At 41.0% G+C, this 19127-nt stretch overlaps 1 protein-coding gene across 1 annotated transcript; it reads left to right on the forward strand.

Moving 5' to 3' along the window:
• The first annotated feature begins 17791 nt into the window (after positions 1-17791).
• Positions 17792-18760, forward strand: LOC118982800 (olfactory receptor 1S1-like). Its single transcript, XM_037039973.1, has one exon. It carries the CDS (start codon positions 17822-17824, stop codon positions 18758-18760), a length of 939 nt encoding a protein of 312 aa, XP_036895868.1. The 5' UTR covers positions 17792-17821.
• Positions 18761-19127: the final 367 nt, after the last annotated feature.

A 19127-nucleotide genomic window follows, 5' to 3' on the forward strand; every position in this document is an offset into this window, starting at 1 on the left:
CTGATGCCTTTAAATAGCCTGTCCCCTGAGGATGCAATGATATTGAGTTTGTGAAAGATGACTCAAATAAAGACTACTCATTAAGACATATATTCCACTCAAAGAAATACATTTTATTTTTAAGATACAAATGGTATCTTAAAAATAGCTTTAAGCAAGCAATAGTTTATTTGATGCATTAATTTCCTTTACTCCATGCATCCCAGCTGGTCACCTTCCTTTTCTTTCATTCTTATACACCAAGGAGAGGTCAGAATTGGTATTCACCAACAAGGCACTCATACTACGTGTCAGCCCTGCGGGAGTATGTAAGATGGCATGTGGTTGATGCCCACACTCCTGCTTGAGCTGGCTGTGCCGGTGGCTTCAGGTAGTCAGTTTTGCTCTTCCTCCTTCCTCACCCCTCCCTGTGCCCTCATAGTGGTTGCTGCTCAGAGATCCCCTCAGCAGGTGGTGCCACTGTTCCTCCCACCTCAGTAAAGTCCTGTGGCAGATGGGTGTGGCATCTTCCTGTCCCTGTGCCCCCACCACAGATAAACCCTCAAGTATCAATGAAATGGGCTCCGTTCCCTGGTGTTCATGGCCAACAGCGTGCCGCTCAGTCTTCTCATTTATAACCTGAGGAACAATGAGGTGAAGAGGAATCCTGGGACAGTTCTCAACGAAGGACACCCTCACCTAGAACAACTGTCAGGCAGGGGTCTGGATCCAGCCTCTGAAGTTGATGTTGCTTAGCAGCAATTCCAGGAGGAAGAGTGAGAGTACCTGCCAGTGTAGACTGCAAGTGATCAAAAAAATTGGTGTAATCCTTCTGCATGTAATAGAGCTAAGTGTACCAAGTCCCAGAAAAGTTTCTATCCTCCGATTCAGTCATTCTTATTCTAAAATCATAACCTAAAAAAGTTAAGCTTAGTCAAAACAAAAAATATAAGGCAGTTTATTTCTTTTAGAAACTGAAAAGTTATTAAAATCTAACCTCTAATTTTGGATACCTATACAGCATACTTAAAATTGTGTGTAAATTTAATATTTAATAATAAGACATAATACTTACCATTATAACTAAGTGATAAAAGCAAGGTACCAACCTGAATTTATAATAGGAGCCCAATTCAGTAGAGATGCACATGAGTAATGGTGAATACAAAAAGACCAAAAAGCCAACGGTTGTTATCTGTGATTTGCAGAATTGCGAGTACTTTTCTTCTTTATTAATTTATGCATTTTTCATTAAAAAAATAAGACTGTGTTCCTCTTATAAGTGTAAAAATGATTTCTGAAAAGAATCTGAGCCTCGCGTAGATTTATTTGGCACAAAAGCCTCCCTTCATCACAGCAGGACCCTTCTCCACTTTTCACATTTTTCCTAGATGAATACTTTTTTTTTAATTTTTTTCTTCAAAACTACTGTTGCTGCTTAAAATTTTTAAAGCTGATTTCACATGGGAATAAGAAAATTGAGCTACAAAGTGTCACTTATTCTGGGAACAGTTACTGATTTAACAACGTGTTACAAATGTCTTCATTTCCAACTAAATGCTGGAGAAGAACAAAACTCTCCGGTTGGCAGTTTGCACATTAACATATACAGGCCAAGTCGCATCAGAACATAATGAATCAATTAAATGTACACAGTGTGCTAGGCATTGTCTGGAATGCCAACAAAAGAAAAATTGCATGTGTTTCCATACTTTCTTTTATTTCTATTTAATGGCGCAGATTGTATAGGAGACTAACTTGGAACTCAAAAAGAAGAGGGTGCAATGTTAGTCTATTGGGAAGAAGGCCCTGAAGGTCTGGTCAATGCTTTCAGCTGAATTACTGGGCTCCCCCAGTTACTTTTCTGTACCTATTTTAGCTGAATAGAATGTGCTTCTCCTTCTTAGAGTTAGTATAAAAGTCTTTCTATAAAATTATTAGGTTCTGGAATTAGAACATTGAGTGGAGTATATCATGAATCAAATAATAGGACTGAAATGTCAATCAGTGATGTTTTCCTTGAGAAAATGATGGTCTCTCTGACTCCCTGTAATAAGGTAGCTTTGTGGTAGCACTAAGTGGAAGTCAGAACTTGAAAACTGTTTTAGGCTTCCTCTACTTCTCTTCTCTTTCATCTTTAACACTTGCTTCAAAAGTCTACTTCTTTCAAAACCCTGCTTATACTCTTCATGAAGCCTTCTGGGTGTGTGAGTCTGTTCTTGGTATCAACAGACTTACAAAGAAGTACTTGCCCAGGAAGTAACCACTCTATCCATTGACATTCTCTATTTATACCTCTCTTGTTGGAATTTATTAAAATGTATTTTATCAAGGGACTTCCGCCAAGATGGAGGCATAGGTGGAAACACTGTGCCTTCTCCCACAGCCAAGTTTGAATACAACAAAGGTTTGGAGAACAAAGACACACCCAAAGACCAGAAAATTGAATTATACGGAAGTCCGACAACTATGAACCATTCAGAACCGGTAAGAGGGACAGAGCCAGCAGCGGAGCAGGGTCGGGCAGGACAGATCCCCCGACCTAGGCTTGCAAGTGGCCCGGACCCAGTCAGGGTGTGGGGCAGACTGACCGAGGTCGCATATTTGCGCACAGTGAGATGGACCACGCAGGCCCCAGGGGGCGAACCCAGTGGTGGAGGGCTGACGGCGGTGGCACACTCACGCGCAGTGGAACAAAATGTGTGGCCCGGTGACGGTGGTGGCTGCAGCGTCGCTGGGGGCTGCAGCGGCAGGTGGCAGACGGGACGCCATAGTTCCTCTTTGACCCCGCCCCCACATACAATGTCACAACCCAGCGACTTAGTTTCCCTGCTCTAGTGAACATTTTAGGGCTCTGATCCTGCTATGGAACAGCCCAAAAGATGGAGCAAGAAGAACTCAAAGTCCCAGAGCCGATAACTCTAAGCGACCGAGAAATTGCCAGCCTCTCACAAGCACAATTCAAGACACTGTTTATCAGGATGCTAACAGAACTGGTTGATTATAGTCACAAATTAGAGGAACATATGAAGGCTAAACTAATTGAAATGAAGGGAGATGTCCAGGAAACCAATAGTGATGGAAAGGAAACGGGGACTCAAATCAATGGAATGGACCAGAAGGAAGAATGAAGCATCCAACCAGAAAGGAATGAAGAAATGAGAATTCAAAAAAATGAGGAGAGGCTTAGGAACCTCCAGGACATCTTTAAACATTCCAACATCTGGATTATAGGGGTACCAGAACGGGGAAAGAAACAGCCACGAGTGGAAAACTTATTTGAACAAATAATAAAGGAGAACTTCCCTAGTCTGGCAAAGGAAATAGACTTCCAGGAAATCCAGGAAGCTCAGAGAGTGCCAAAGAAGTTGGACCCAAGAAGGAACACACCAAGGCACATCATAATTACATTAGCCAAGACTAAAATGAAGGAGAGAATACTAGAAGCAGCAAGATATAAGGGGACAGTCACCTACAAAGGAGTTCCCATCAGACTGTCAGCTGATTTCTCAAAAGAGACCTTGCAGGCAAGAAGCGACTGGAAAGAAGTATTCCAAGTCATGAAATCCAAAGACCTACAGCCAAGATTGCTTTAACCAGCAAAGCTTTCATTTAGAATGGAAGGACAGATAAAGTGCTTCTCAGATAAGGTCAAGTTCAAGGAGTTCATCATCACCAAGACCTTATTATATGAAATGCTAAAGGAACTTATATAAGAAAAAGAAGATGAAAAATATTAACAGTGAAAGTACAGCAAACACACAGTTATTAACAACCACACCAAAAACAAAAGCAAACCAAGAGGACAGCTAGATCAGGAGCGGAACCATAGAAATGAAGAACACATGGAGGGTTAGGAACAGGGGGGTGGGAGGAGGAGAAGGGGGGAGAAGGCACAGAAAATAGCATAGACGGTAGGTAGAAAATAGATAGGGGGGAGGGCAAGAATAGTGAGGGAAATACAGAATCTAAAGAACTTGAGACACATGGTTATAAACTAAGGGGGGGAGAATGGTGGGGGAGGGAGTGTGTGGGTGGAGGGGAATAAAGGGCGGGGAATAGAACAACTGTAATGGTATAATCAATAAAATATATTTTAAAAATAAATAAATAAAATAAAATGTATTTTATCAGGTAGTGTAATTAATTGAGCATATCATCAGTGAGCACCTGTCGTCCAGACTATATGACAAAAATCATCATGATGATGTTGTCACAATGGATTTCTTCAGCTCTTTTCTTATGGTTTAACCAGCGAATGAAAGGAAGTGTTAGCCACAGTGGTGGGAGTCATGTTTCTATGCAGGGATTTCTTCCCAGCATTTCTCAAAAAGAAATTATTCATTTTTAAATTCAAATACTGAGAAAAAGTAATTGAGAAATCCAGAAAATTGGGGAAAGGAATATAACTCTCCTGAATGAATTATAGCATAATGATCAACATAGAGAGGTGACAGGGCTCAGAGGAATCATGGTGAGGGGAAAGTGGAAAGCATGACATGCAGAGTCGAAGGTTAAGTCTGTGTTCCTGTAACCAGGACAAAAAACCCTGGAAGAGGAGCTGTCATGACCTCATCAGTCAGTCTTGCTGGTAGCTGCTACCGAGTATGTGTGCATGGTCTTATCGGCTTCAAACAGTGAGTCATTCTTGCAAATAAAACTAATATCCACAAATTTGTATGCCTAGGATATTATACAAATCCTATGAATTATGTTCCAGGAAATAAATTTTGGAAGCAAATTTAACCACTTAAATTGGCATTTTGACATGTGGTTTTGTGTAGTGCTAATCTGTGTTAATCTTTTTGGGAGACCTAAATGCTAGTTATTCAAATACCACCAATAATATTCATGGGCATGTTCCAGTATTTGGCTATTCACTAGAGTCTACAGTACTTGGTATATACTAATATACATAGTATTTATGTTATTTAAACAATTTTAGATACCCATAATAATGAATAAAGTATACAAAGAACATTGAAAATATTTTAAGACTTACTTATAAGTTTATGCATCCCTAAAAATTTCCAAGATTTCCAATTTCTCATTCTTACATATTGAAGACCAAAGAAACCATATTGGAAGTGTGCATTTATTTATGTCTATGTTGTCTAAGTATAACTAATAAGTGTTGATAGAGAGATGTCTACATAAGGAAATTACTGCATGAGAGAGATTAGATAACACATCCCGAGCAGACAGTTTGTTTTATGGATATGGGACAGGTCAAAATAACCCATAGTACCACACTATCAAGAATCTCAGACTTCCAGCCAAGATGGAGGCATAGATAGACACACTGTGCCTCCTCACACAACCAAAAGAAGGACAACAATATTTAAAAACAAAAAACAACCAGAAGTGACAGAAAATTGAACTGTATGGAAGTCCAACAACCAAGGAGTTAAAGAAAACACATTCATCCAGACCAATAGAAGGGGCAGAGACAGTCATGTGGAGAGGACTTGCAGCAAGGCAACAGCTGGTGGACTCAGCACTGAATTGTGGAGCAGGGTGATGTAAGGCTATAGCTGGCCAGCAAGATTGTGGCAGCAGCTGGTAGAGTATGCGGTCCCACATTCATGCACAGATAAACTGGGAGGAACAATTCTGGAGTGAGACAGACCGCATAGTCCAGAGTCCCAGTGAGGGGAAATATAGCCTCAAACCACTGATTAAAAACACTGGTGGGTGTTGAGGCAGCAGCAGAAATTCCCAGCTTCACAGGAGAGTTCATTGTAGAGACCCAAAGGGTCCTAGAATGTACACAAGCCAACCCACCAGGGAATCAGCACCAGAAAGGCCCAATTTGCTTATGGGAAGTGGGGGGAAGTGACTGAAAACTGGCAGAGAGTGGAGCAGGTACCATTGTTCCTTCTTGGACCCTGCCCCCACATACAGTGTCACAAACCAGAGATGTGGGTTATCCCTCCCAGGTGAATACTTAAGGCTCCACCCCTCACTATGTGTCAGGTGCATCAAGACAAAAAAAAAGGCCCAAATGAAAGAACAGATCAAACCTCCAGAAAAAAATACAACTAAGGAAGGAAGAGATAGCTAACCTATCAGATGCATGGTTCAAAATACTGGTAATCAGGATGCTCACAGAATTGGTTGAATTTGGTCACAAATTAAATGAAAAAATGAAGGCTACCCTAGGTGAAATACAGGAATATGTACAGGGAACCAATAGTGATGAGAAGAAAACTGGGACTCAAATCAATGGTGTGGACCAGAAGGAAGAAAGAAAGAAACATCCAACCAGAAAAGAATGAAGAAACAAGAATTTTTTAAAAAGCCCTGGCTGGTGTAGCTCAGTGGATTGAGCGCAGGCCTGCGAACCACACGATCGTGGTTCAATTCCCAGTTAGGGCACATGCCTGGGTTGCGGGCCAGTTCCCAGCAGGGGACTCATGAGAGGCAACCATACATTGATGTTTCTCTCCTTCTCTCCTTCCTTTCCTCTCTAAAGATAAATAAATAAAATATTTTTTTTAAAAAAATGAGGAGAGGCTTAGGAACCTCCAGCACATCTTTAAACATTCCAACATCCTAGTTATAGGAGTACTAGAGGCAGAGGAGCACAGCGAACACCCAACAGGGACCCAGCATATGGGACGGCAGGACCCCAGAGAGTATAGTGGACACTGAATGACCAGAGGTTGAGGAGAGGAGACGGACCTCAGATCAGCAAGGTACGAGGGAACATCACAGAGGCTGCGGGCCCTTCGCCGGCGGCACCAGGGTCCTGGCAGGGCCACCCTGATCTCTGAGAGCCGAGGGAGGGCAACAACGACAACCCTATGAGAGAACTAGTCACTGGCATCCTCTCTAACCAGCAGGGTGCAGATTGGAAAACACCAGGAGAGATCGGTTTGCCTGTAGTGGCAGAGAGAGGAGTCGGCATTGGGAAGCAAACCGGAGAACTCTGATAACCCATGGAGTCAGGCTGTGTTTGCCAGTTTGGGGAACTGAGGGGCCCCAGCATTCCCAGTAGCCTGAGCCGGTGCTCCCACAGTCTCAGGGAGCTTCGGGATATGGTCAGTGCCCCTGGAAGAGCACCAGTCACCAGCTTCCTCCCTACCTAGCCGGGTGCAGGCTGAGAAGCACCGGAAGGCAGGCTGTAGTTGCCGGCTTGGAGGTCTGGGTGGCGCGCATTCCCAGTGGTGCGCATTCCCAATACCGGGGGACTCCAGCAGGCGCTCACACAGCCTCGGGGTGCTGTGCGAGACTGACAGGGCCCCTGGGGAAGCACCAATCCCCAGATCCATCCCTACCCAGCTGGGCTCAGACTGAGAAGCACCGGGAGTCAGGCTGTGGTTGCCGGCTTGGAAGAATTGTGAGTTGCCCAGTGTGTGCAGCCACAGCACTGGGAAAGGTCCAAGCCCAAGCCTGCGAGACCAGGAAAGCCTGGCTGGGAGTGCGTGCCCTCACGTCAGGCCAGAGTTGGGAAGCCTGGGGAAAAACCTGCTCTCAGCAGGGCACAGGAGAGCGGCGCCATTCTGGATCTTGGGAGGGCACTGGCGAGACCAGCTAAGTTCACTGAGAGGAGAGAAAGGCCACACTAATAGCCCCTCAGGCTGCTGCAGCTAGGGAGACCAGAAGAAAAGGTTTGACCAGCTGGAAGCCAAAAAGAAGAGTAGGTAGAAGTGGAGAACACCAAAATACCTGCAGGAGACTGCACCACTGAATCTCACAGGCATCTTACCACAGAAGTTCGCACCATAAACCCAGGAACCCAGAAGAGACCACTTTAAGAACCTGAAGCCAACAAGAAGAGCAACACAAACAATGGGAAGACAAAGAAACAATCCCCAAATGAAAGAAAAGGAGGAAGTCTCAGAAAGAACGTTAGATGAAATAGAGGCAAGTCAACTATCAGATATTGAATTCAAAGCACTGGTTATCAGGAAATTCAAAGAGCTTACAATGAGCTACCAGAAACTACAGGGGAGCTACAGTGAGCTCTCTGCAAATTACACCAACATGAAAAAGGAAATGGAAACCTTTAGTAAAGGCCAAGAGGAAATGAAGAATACAATTTCTGAACTGAAGAACACAGTAGAAGGAATGAAGAATAGAATCGATATGGCAGAAGATCGCATAAGTGAGATAGAAGACAGGATAGAAAGAATCTCCCAGACAGAACAAATAATGGAAAAGAGAATCAGAAAAAATGAGGAGAATTTAAGAGAAATGCAAGACAACATGAAATGTAATAATATCCGAATAATAGGAATACCAGAAGGAGAGGAAGAAGAACAAGGGATAGAAAACCTCCTTGAAAGAGTAATTACGGAAAATTTTCCTAAGTTGAGGAGAGAGAAAGTCACACGGATTCAGGAATCGCAGAGAGTCCCAAACAGGTGGAACCCAAAGAGGCCTACTGCAAGACACATCATCATTAAAATGGCAAACCTCCAAGACAAAGAGAAAATCCTAAAGGCAGCAAGGGAGAAAAAGGAAGTAACATACAAGGGGGTCCCAATAAGGTTGGCTACTGACTTCTCAACGGAAACATTCCAAGCAAGAAGAGAATGGCAGGAAATATTCCAAGTAATGAGAAACAGAGGCCTACAACCAAGGCTATTGTACCCAGCAAGGCTCTCAATCAAGATAGAAGGCCAAATAAAGAGCTTCCAAGACAAAAGAAGTCTAAAAGAATACGCCTCCACCAAACCAGCTCTACAAGAATTACTAAAAGGACTGCTTTAGGAAAGGAAGGAAAAGAGAGAGATAGAGAGGAACACAGGTACACAAATGGCAATGAATAAGTACCTTTCAATAATAACCTTAAACGTAAATGGATTAAATGCACCAATTAAAAGACATAGAATAGCTGAATGGATAAGAAAGCATGACCCACACATATGCTGCCTACAAGAGACCCACCTCAGGTCAAAGGACCACCACAGACTAAAAGTGAAAGGATGGAACCAAATTTTCCAAGCAAATGGACAAGAAAAAAAAGCCGGGGTAGCAATTCTCATATCAGACAAAATAGACTTCAAAAGAAGGGCCATAAAGAGAGACCCAGAAGGTCACTTCATAATACTCAAGGGGAGAATCCACCAAGAAGACATTAACATCGTAAATATATATGCACCCAACATAGGAGCACCCAAATATATAAAGAAAATTCTGGAGGACCTCAAGAAAGAAATTGACAGCAACACAATTATAGTAGGAGATTTTAACACCCCACTGTCTAAATTGGACAAATCTTCCAAACAAAATATCAACAAAGATATTGCAGCATTAAATGACACCCTAAACGAAATGGACCTAATTGATATATATAGAGCCCTCCATCCCAAAGAAGCTAAATACACTTTCTTTTCAAACGCACATGGAACATTTTCAAAGATAGATCACATGATAGGACACAAAACGAGTCTCAATAAATTCAAGAAAATAGAAATCATACCAAGCATTTTCTCTGATCACAAGGGACTGAAATTGGAAACCGACCCCAATGAAAAAAACCCAAAACACCCAAAATCGTGGAGACTGAATGGTAGGCTATTAAACAACGAATGGGTCAAGATTGAAATTAGGGAAGAAATCAGAAAGCTTCTGGAAACAAATGAAAATGAACTCACAACAACCCAAAACCTATGGGACACAGTGAAGGCAGTCCTGAGAGGGAAGTTCATAGCAATACAGGCCTACCTAAAGAAGATAGAAACATTTCAAACAAACAACCTAACCCGACGCCTCCAAGAACTCGAGGAACAACAACAAAGACAGCCCAGAGCAAGTAGAAGGAAGGAAATAACCAAGATCAGAGCAGAATTAAATGACATAGAAACTAAAAGCACAATTCTAAGGATCAATGAATCCAGGAGTTGGTTTTTTGAAAAGATAAACAAAATAGACAAACCTTTAAGTAGGCTCATCAAGAAAAGAAGAGAGAAGACCCAAATAAACACAATCAGAAATGAAAGAGGAGAGATTACAACTGATACTGCAGAAATAGAAAGGATTGTAAGAAATTACTATGTGGAACTGTATGCCAAGAAATTTGAAAACCTAGGTGAAATGGACAAATTTCTAGAAAAATATAATCTTCCAAAACTCAATGAAAAAGAAGCAGAAAACCTGAACAGGCCAATAACAGCAAATGAAATTGAAGCAGTAATCAAAAAACTCCCATCACACAAAAGCCCTGGACCAGATGGTTTCACAGGAGAATTCTACAAAGCTTTTAAGGAAGAGCTAACCCCTATTCTTCACAGACTATTCCAAAAAATCCAAAAGGAGGGAAAACTCCCCAACTCTTTTTATGAAGCCAGCATCACCCTAATTCCAAAGCCAGATAGAGACACAACAAAGAAAGAAAATTACAGGCCAATATCACTGATGAACATAGATGCTAAAATCCTCAATAAAATATTGGCAAATCGCATCCAACAATACATCAAAAAGATCATACACCACGACCAAGTGGGATTCATCCCAGGGATGCAAGGATGGTTCAATATACGCAAATCAATAAATGTAATACACCAAATAAACAAAAGCAAAGACAAAAATCACATGGTCATATCAATAGATGCGGAAAAAGCTTTTGATAAGGTACAACACCCATTTATGATAAAGGTACTCAGCAAGGTGGGAATAGAGGGAACATTCCTCAATATAATAAAGGCCATATATGAAAGACCTACAGCCAACATCATACTCAATGGGCAAAAACTAAAAGCTTTTCCACTAAGATCAGGTACAAGACAAGGTTGCCCACTTTCACCACTTCTATTCAATATAGTATTAGAAGTTCTAGCTGCAGCGATCAGACAAGAAAAGGAAATAAAAGGCATCCAAATCGGAAAGGAGGAAACAAAACTGGCATTGTTTGCAGATGACATGATAGTGTACATGGAAAACCCTATAGCCTCTACCAAAAAACTGCTGGAACTAATAAATGAATTTGGCATAACAGCGGGATACAAAGTTAATATCCAGAAATCAAAGGCATTTTTGTATACCAACAATGAAGCAGCAGAAGCAGAAATCAGGAAAAAAATCCCATTCGATATAGCAAAAAGAAAAATAAAATATCTGGGAATAAACCTAACCAAGGAGGTAAAAGACCTGTATGCAGAAAACTACACAACACTGAAGAAAGAAATCAAGGAAGACACAAATAAATGGAAACATATACCGTGTTCATGGATTGGAAGAATTAACATCATCAAAATGTCCATACTACCCAAAGCAATTTACAGATTCAATGCAATACCTATTAAAGTACCAATGGCGTATTTCACAGACATAGAACAAACACTTCAAAAATTTATATGGAACCAGAAAAGACCCCGAATAGCTGCTGCAATTTTGAGAAAGAAGAACAAAGTAGGAGGGATCACAATACCTGATATCAAACTGTATTACAAGGCCACTGTAATCAAAACAGCCTGGTACTGGCACAAAAACAGGCACATAGACCAATGGAATAGAACAGAGAGCCCAGAAATAAACCCAACTCTCTACAGTCAATTAATATTCGACAAAGGGGGCAATAACATAAAATGGAGTAAAGACAGCCTTTTCAACAAATGGTGTTGGGAGAACTGGACAGCTACATGCAAAAAAATGAAACTTGAGCACCAACTTACACCATACACCAAAATAAATTCAAGGTGGATAAAAGACTTAAATATAAGCCGTGAAACCATTAAAGCCCTAGAGGAGAGCATTGGCAAGAAAATCTCAGATATTCCACGCAGCAATATTTTTACTGACACGTCCCCTAGAGCAAGGGATATAAAGGAAAGAATAAACAAATGGGATCTCATCAAAATTAAAAGCTTCTGCATGGCTAAGGAAAACAGTATCAAGATAAAAAGAGAAGCAACTGTTTGGGAAAACATATTTGCCAATGATACCTCAGACAAAGGTTTAATCTCTAAAATATACAAAGAACTCATTTGACTTCACTCAAAGAAGACAAGCAACCCGATTAAAAAATGGGCAGAGGACTTGAACAGACATTTCTCCAAGGAGGACATACAGAGGATCCAGAGACACATGAAAAGATGCTCGATATCGCTAGCTATCAGAGATGCAAATTAAAACCACAATGAGATACCACTTAACACCAGTCAGAATGGCTATCATAAACAAAGAAACAAACAAGTGCTGGAGAGGTTGTGGGGAAAAGGGGACCCTAGCTCACTGTTGGTGGGATTGCAGACTGGTACAACCACTATGGAAAACAGTATGGAATTTTCTAAGAAAACTAAAAATGGACGTGCCTTTTGACCCAGCAATTCCACTATTAGGAGTATATCCTAAGAATCCTGAAACACCAATCCAAAAGAACCCATGCACCCCAATGTTCATAGCAGCACAATTCACGATAGCCAAGAGTTGGAAGCAACCTAGATGCCCATCGGTCAATGACTGGATCACAAAACTATGGTACATTTACACAATGGAATTCTATGCTGCAGAAAGGAAGAAGGAACTACTACCATTTGCAACATCATGGATGGAACTGGAAAGCATTATGCTGAGCAAAATAAGCCAGGCGGTGAAAGACAAATACCATATAATCTCACCGTTAACCTGATTCTAAACAAACCAAACAAGCAAGCAAAATATGACCAAGGACACTCAAATATGGAACAGGCTGACAGGGTCCAGAGGGGAGAGGGGAGAGAATCATAGGGGAAAAGGGAATGGACTCACATGAACAAGTATAAAGGACACATTTACAATAACTAAGGGTGGGGGGTGGAAAGGGGAGGGAGGCAGGGAGCATGGGGCGGGGGGCGGGCAGCGTTGGGAATATAAGACAGAAACCTGTACTTGAACAAGAATTAAATAAAAATTATATTTTAAAAAAAGGAGTACTAGAAAAAGAAAAAGGAAGAGCAAGAAATTGAAAACTTATTTGAACAAATAATAAAGGAGAACTTCCCCAGTCTGGTAAAGGAAATAGACTTCCAGAAAGTCCAGGAAGCTCAGAGAGTCCCAAAGAATTTGGACCCAAAGAGGAACACACCAAGGCACATTATAATTACATTAGCCAAGATTAAAATGAAGGAGAGAATCCTAGAAGTAGCAAGAGATAAGGGGACAGTCACCTACAAAGGACTTCCCATCAGACTGTCAGCTGATTTCTCAAAAGAGACCTTGCAGGCAAGAAGAGGCTGGAAAGAAGTATTCCAAGTCATGAAATCCAAAGACCTACATCCAAGATCACTCTATCCAGCAAAGCTTTCATTTAGAATGGAAGAGCAGATAAAGTGCTTCTCAGATAAGGTCAACTTCAAGGAGTTCATCATCACCAAGCCCTTATTATATGAAATGCTAAAGGGATCTATCTAAGAAATATTAAAAGAAGATTAAGAAAATGAACAGTAAAATGACAGCAAATGCACAATTCTTAATAACCACACCTAAAATAAAAACAAAAGCAAACCACTTGAACAGGAACAGAAGTACAGAAATTGAGACCACATGGAAAGTTATCAACAAAGGAACGGGAGGGGGAAAGAGGGGGAAAAGGTACAGAGAATAAGTAGCATAGATGGTAGGTAGAAAATACACAGGGAGAGGGTAAGAACAGTATAGGAAATGTAGAAGCCAAAGAACTTATATGTACAACCCATCAAATGAACTAAAGGGGGAAATGTGGGTGGGAGGGGGTGTGCAGGACAGAGGGGAGTGAAGGAGACAACTGTAATAATAAATGGGACAGCTGTAATAGCATAATCAATAAAATATATTTAAAAAAGAATCTGAACAGTTGTTTTCATAATGATGACTCTCTCAACTTTAAAGAAACACATTGTAAAATTACAGATTCTAGTGAAAATCAGTAAAGGCTTGAAATATGATAGTGATTATTCTTGAGGCCTGTCTTGACTCGCTAGCTCCAAATCTGAGAATTTTCTTAGTTCTTTTTATTGGTTTCAATCTAGTTCTCATTAAGAGAAAAAAGTATGATGTTCCTAGCACTAGGAAAGAGGCTACTCAATAGAGATGGGGCAGAACTTTGTACAACCATCCCCAGGAACCACAGACCACATACTTGGTGATCTTTCTGAAGCTATTTTAGAAAGGCCCTTTTATGCTATAATACAACAATTTCTTCAATAAATATTTATTACATGTTCATTTACTTATTTTTAAACAGACATTTAAAGAGAACCTACTGTTTTCCAAAACCTCTGACTCCATGGATCTAATGTTTATAAGGAGAAAAGAGACAATAAATAAATAGGCAAAAGGTGAAGAGGGGAGGGGTTTAGGATAAGAAGGAGAATATTGAGAGAGTGACTTGGGGATGAAAAGGGGACTCTTTTATGTTTAAGGCACTCAGTCGTATGCTTGAATTCATACACAAAAACAAAACATTTGCTTTCAGGGAGTTTACAGACTGTTGGGGAAAGGAACCACAATTATAAGTCAATCTTTTTTTATCCAGAGTAGAGGAGACTGACAAATGCAAGAAGACCACAGTGCCACACATGCCCCTGTCCTCCTCAGTATAACTTTTGGTTAGTTCTTCCGTGTGTTTTCCAAGAAGGGTTTACTTATTTTTTTCCCATGACCAAATAGTTATTAGGAAGCCTAGCTCCAAAATGTCTTCATTGACAGCTCCCTCCCATGGGTCCATATGAGGCCACGAGCCTTCAGCAAATCCATATGTTTATACTTAAGTGCCTCCTGCTGGCTTGTTCTATCCTGGGTCTTCTTGTTTCTGAGTAAGTGTCAAACACCTGGTCTCTCTTCTCCTACTTAACATGGAATAACTTCCTATGCGACTGGGAAGATGACTCTTCACTCTAGATGTTATCATGTAAGAACACCCTTGGCTCCACTCTGTTTCCCAACATCTGCTTCCAGAATCCCAGCAAAGATTTAACATCTCAACCTCTGCTTACCCAGGGGAAAAAAATAAGGCAAGAAACAATTTTCCATTGATTCTGGTGCCATAAGAGATTCGAATTCCACTTGAAGCAAAAAGGAGAAAGTGAGGAGCTTGTTCTGTTTCTGTTATATTGTAATCAGTGTGTAAATAACACAATAAAACACATAGATCTAAATTGGTTCAGTTTGATGTATTTCAACAATTGTATCCAATAATGAAATGTTTTCATCACCCCAGATAGTTCTCTTGTTTGTGTCCCTTTCTAATCAAGTTCTCTTCCTGCTCAATCAACCACTGTCCTGGCTTCTATCACTTATATTTTCTTCCTAACTGTGACTAGATATACAAATGATAGATGATAGATAGATAGATAGATAGATAGATAGATAGATAATAGGTATTAAAAACTTGTTTTTTATTTCTTCTTCATTGTCAAGTTATTTTAAATAATAGTCATGAGTAATTATATAGTTAGTCCATAGTTAATTGTTTGCTGTTAAGGAGAGGTGAGAAATAACTGCACCATATTATGAGGCACATGTAAACATTAGAAGAAGTGATATACTGATTTGGGCTGTGTCTCTGCCTATACAGCTTCCCTTGCTCCCGTCCATTTCAGGGTCTGTTTTTCCAGCCTTCCCAATGTATCTGTGAACCAGTCAATACCATTTCAATATGTTTGTTTTCAATATTAAAAGGTCAGAGTTCATTTCTTTGGTTTGCAACTAAGAGTACTGAGTGCTGAGTCAAGGGGTCTCTAGATTCCCTTCCACTGTGACATTCATTCAAGTGGTACAGAGGCTATATAGCCCACCCTTTCCACTAGAGATGGCATATCTTGGGAGTCATTACTCCTAGTCCAAGAATTAACTCAATTCTTGAGGTATTTACTAAGTGCTCTCCCTCTACTAGTTGCTACAGGGAAACAGAGAGGGAATTCTCAAAATGCCTCCCATTACTGGGAACATAAGACACACAACAAGCTACTCATTGGCCATGAAGAGCAGTAACCAGTTAAGTAACAAACAAAAAATCACAAGTAGGAAGAGGCACCAGAAGATGAACAAGCAAAATAAGCAGAGTTGCCCATCTGTTCTCCATTTACCTCACTAAGACTGGCATGTGAAAAGTGTTTGTCTTGGAAAACCACTTCAGGGACACAATCCCAAAGGATTTAGAAGGCGTTCATGTCCCCTGTGAGCCCAGCACCATCACTGTCGACTCTGATTACTGGGGAAAAAGTCCTGTTCTGAAAAACATATAAGAGCTGCTCTCGGTCTCCCTGCTGCTACTCTGTCAACACAGTATGCTGTTGGGTCTTGCTTGATTCCTGAGATCCTACCATTTTTCAAAGGTGAGCTTTGTTTTCCCTTCAGTGCTGCTCTTAACCAGTGAGACAGGTGTGTCAGGGACTCAGCACAATTTGCACAGCACTGGTGGTGGGTGGGAGAGGCAGGACAGGAAAGTGAGATTGTCCTTCAAAAATGCATATTTTCACGTTCTTTTTAAAAAGATTTTATTTATTTCATTTTTAGACAGAGGGAAAGGAAAGGAGAAAAAGAGGGAGAGAAGTATCAATGTGTGGTTGCCTCTCACACACCCCTACTGGGGACCTGGCTTGCAACGCAGGCATGTGCCCTGACTGGGAACCCAACCTGGGACCCTTTGGTTTGCAGGCTGGTGCTCAATCCACTGAGCCACACCAGCCAGGACCATAGTTTCACATTGTGATCAAGCCCAAACCATCCAAGGCTCAGTGAATTTATTCCCTCATCATTTTATCTCTTCTTTAATAAGAGAGCCACTTCATCACCTTTCACTGCTACAGTCTCCTCTACACTAGCAGGCTGCTTTTTGGTTGGAGCCCAGAGAGATGACTTGAGTCCAGTAACCTTCTGCAGTACATACTTAGCCTAGAGGAAACTCACATACTGAAGATATGCCACAAATGAGAAAGTATTGCCCTACCACACTTTTCCTTATCCCTGCCATACTGGGCTGATCTTGTAAGCCTTCACATTTAGAAGTGGAGGCAAACACAAGTCTTTACATTTTTATGTGTCCTCTAAGCTGTCCTTGTTCAGTTAACATCTAGCCATGAGTACAGTAGAATTTTAGTCTCCCCTTCCAAAAGCAGTTCTTCCGGAGTCTCCCCCTAGGCTGAGTGGAACAAAGCACCCACACAACCGTATATTCCCATAAGCATTCTTAACCCTAGATTGTTTCCTCTTCTCCAAACTCTTCACTTTAAAAGTCTATCTTCTTAGATTTAAAGGATAAAGATGGATGGTGGAAAAGGTCTTAGCACTAGATTGTTCATTTTTAAGTAATTCCTTTAGAGGAGGGTATCTAACATCTCTAGAATATGGAGCACACCTAGCATATTGTCCTTAATTTGGGGCATCTAACTACATTTGGAGCCAACTGGAAAAATCACATCAAGAGTTATATTAGAGTTTAAAACACATTCATTGAAAATTATCTGTCATGTCTCTGTATTTTCTTTTTTTAAATATTTTATTCATTTATCTTTAGAGGGGAAGGGAAGGAGAGAGGAAGAGAAACATCAATGTATGGTTGCTTCTCGTGCATCCCCTGCTGGGAACTGGCCTGCAACCCAGGCATGTGCCCTGACTGGGGATCGAACTGCGATCGTCTGGTTCACAAGCCCACGTTCAATCCACTGAGCTACACCAGCCAGGGCTCTGTATTTTCTTTCTAAGGCATTTTCTGGAGCTCTGCATGGCTAACATATTAAATCTTTATTAAATATTATTAAATCCTTATTAAAACTTATTAAATCCTTCCTTATTAAATCTTTCTCCACCCTTAATTGCCCTTCAGCCTAGAGGGAGTGCCCACCTTCCTGCAGAGGCTGCAGCCGAATGGTACCATATTGGGGTTCCTTGTAGGAATAAGGAGACCTTGTGTTCCTTTCTTCAAATCAGCGGAAATATGCATCAGGGAAACCAAACCACCATCTCTGAATTCCTCCTCCTGGGACTCTCCAACCATGCTGAGGAGCAGAATCTTCTCTTTGTGCTTTTCTTGGGTATGTACTTGGTCACTGTGGCGGGGAATGGCCTCATCGCCCTGGCCATCGGCTTGGATATTTACCTTCATACTCCAATGTATCTCTTCCTTGCTAATCTATCCTTTGCTGATATTTCCTCCATTTCTACTTCTGTACCCAAAATGCTGATGAATATTCAGACCAAGAGTCAATCCATCTCTTATGAGAGCTGCATCACACAGATGTACTTTTCTATTGTATTTGTTGTCATTGACAATTTCCTCTTGGGGGTCATGGCTTATGATAGGTTTGTGGCTATCTGCCACCCTCTGAACTATACAACCATCATGCAACCTAGGCTCTGCATTTTGCTGACAGTCATTCCATGGGTCCTCAGTAATATTGTTGCCTTGACACACACTCTTCTGCTCCTTCGGTTGTACTTCTGTGACAAGAACACTGTTTCACACTTCTTCTGTGACTTGGCTTCTCTGTTGAAACTATCCTGCTCAGACACAACGATCAATGAGTTTGTGTTGTTTATCGTGGGCTTATCAGTCATCACCTTCCCTTTTGCCCTCATCCTCTTCTCCTACATCTGCATTGTCAAGGCTGTCCTGAGAATCTCATCCACAGAGGGAAAGTGGAAAGCCTTCTCCACCTGTGCCTCTCACCTGACAGTTGTATTGCTCTTCTATGGGACCATTGTAGGGGTTTATTTCTTCCCTTCATCCATTCATTCTGATGACAGAGATAAAATCGGTGCAGTACTATTCACCGTGGTGACACCCATGATGAACCCCTTCATCTACAGCTTGAGGAACAAGGACATAAAAGGTGCCCTGAGAAAGCTCATTAGTAAGAAAAGCTTCTGCCTTTGATGCCTTGGACATCTGAATTACTTTTATCTTCATAACCAGGCGGATGATTTTGTCCAAAGTTTGTGGCATAGTTGTGATGGTTCGACTTTTAATAACATTTCAGATATCTGCCTCCTATTTCAACCTCTGAAGAGTTGGAGCTTTTCCATATAACTCTGCTCTTTGAAATGAACCGGTTAATTTCCATAAGTTACAACCATAAAACACATCTTGATTATATTGTGTGTTATTAAAAACTTTTGTGCAAAAAAAAACTTTTGTGCAAGTGGTTTATTAACTTAGATGATAACAAATGTGTATAGTACTTATAGTCAAGCTTTTGCAGCTGTGAAAACAGTTATTAGTAATTCCTTTATTGAATCTAGAT

The sequence above is a fragment of the Sturnira hondurensis genome, unplaced genomic scaffold, assembly GCF_014824575.4.
Source record: "Sturnira hondurensis isolate 20B ecotype Veracruz unplaced genomic scaffold, ASM1482457v3 Scaffold0002101, whole genome shotgun sequence".
In the NCBI taxonomy this organism is placed as follows: Eukaryota; Metazoa; Chordata; class Mammalia; order Chiroptera; family Phyllostomidae; genus Sturnira; species Sturnira hondurensis.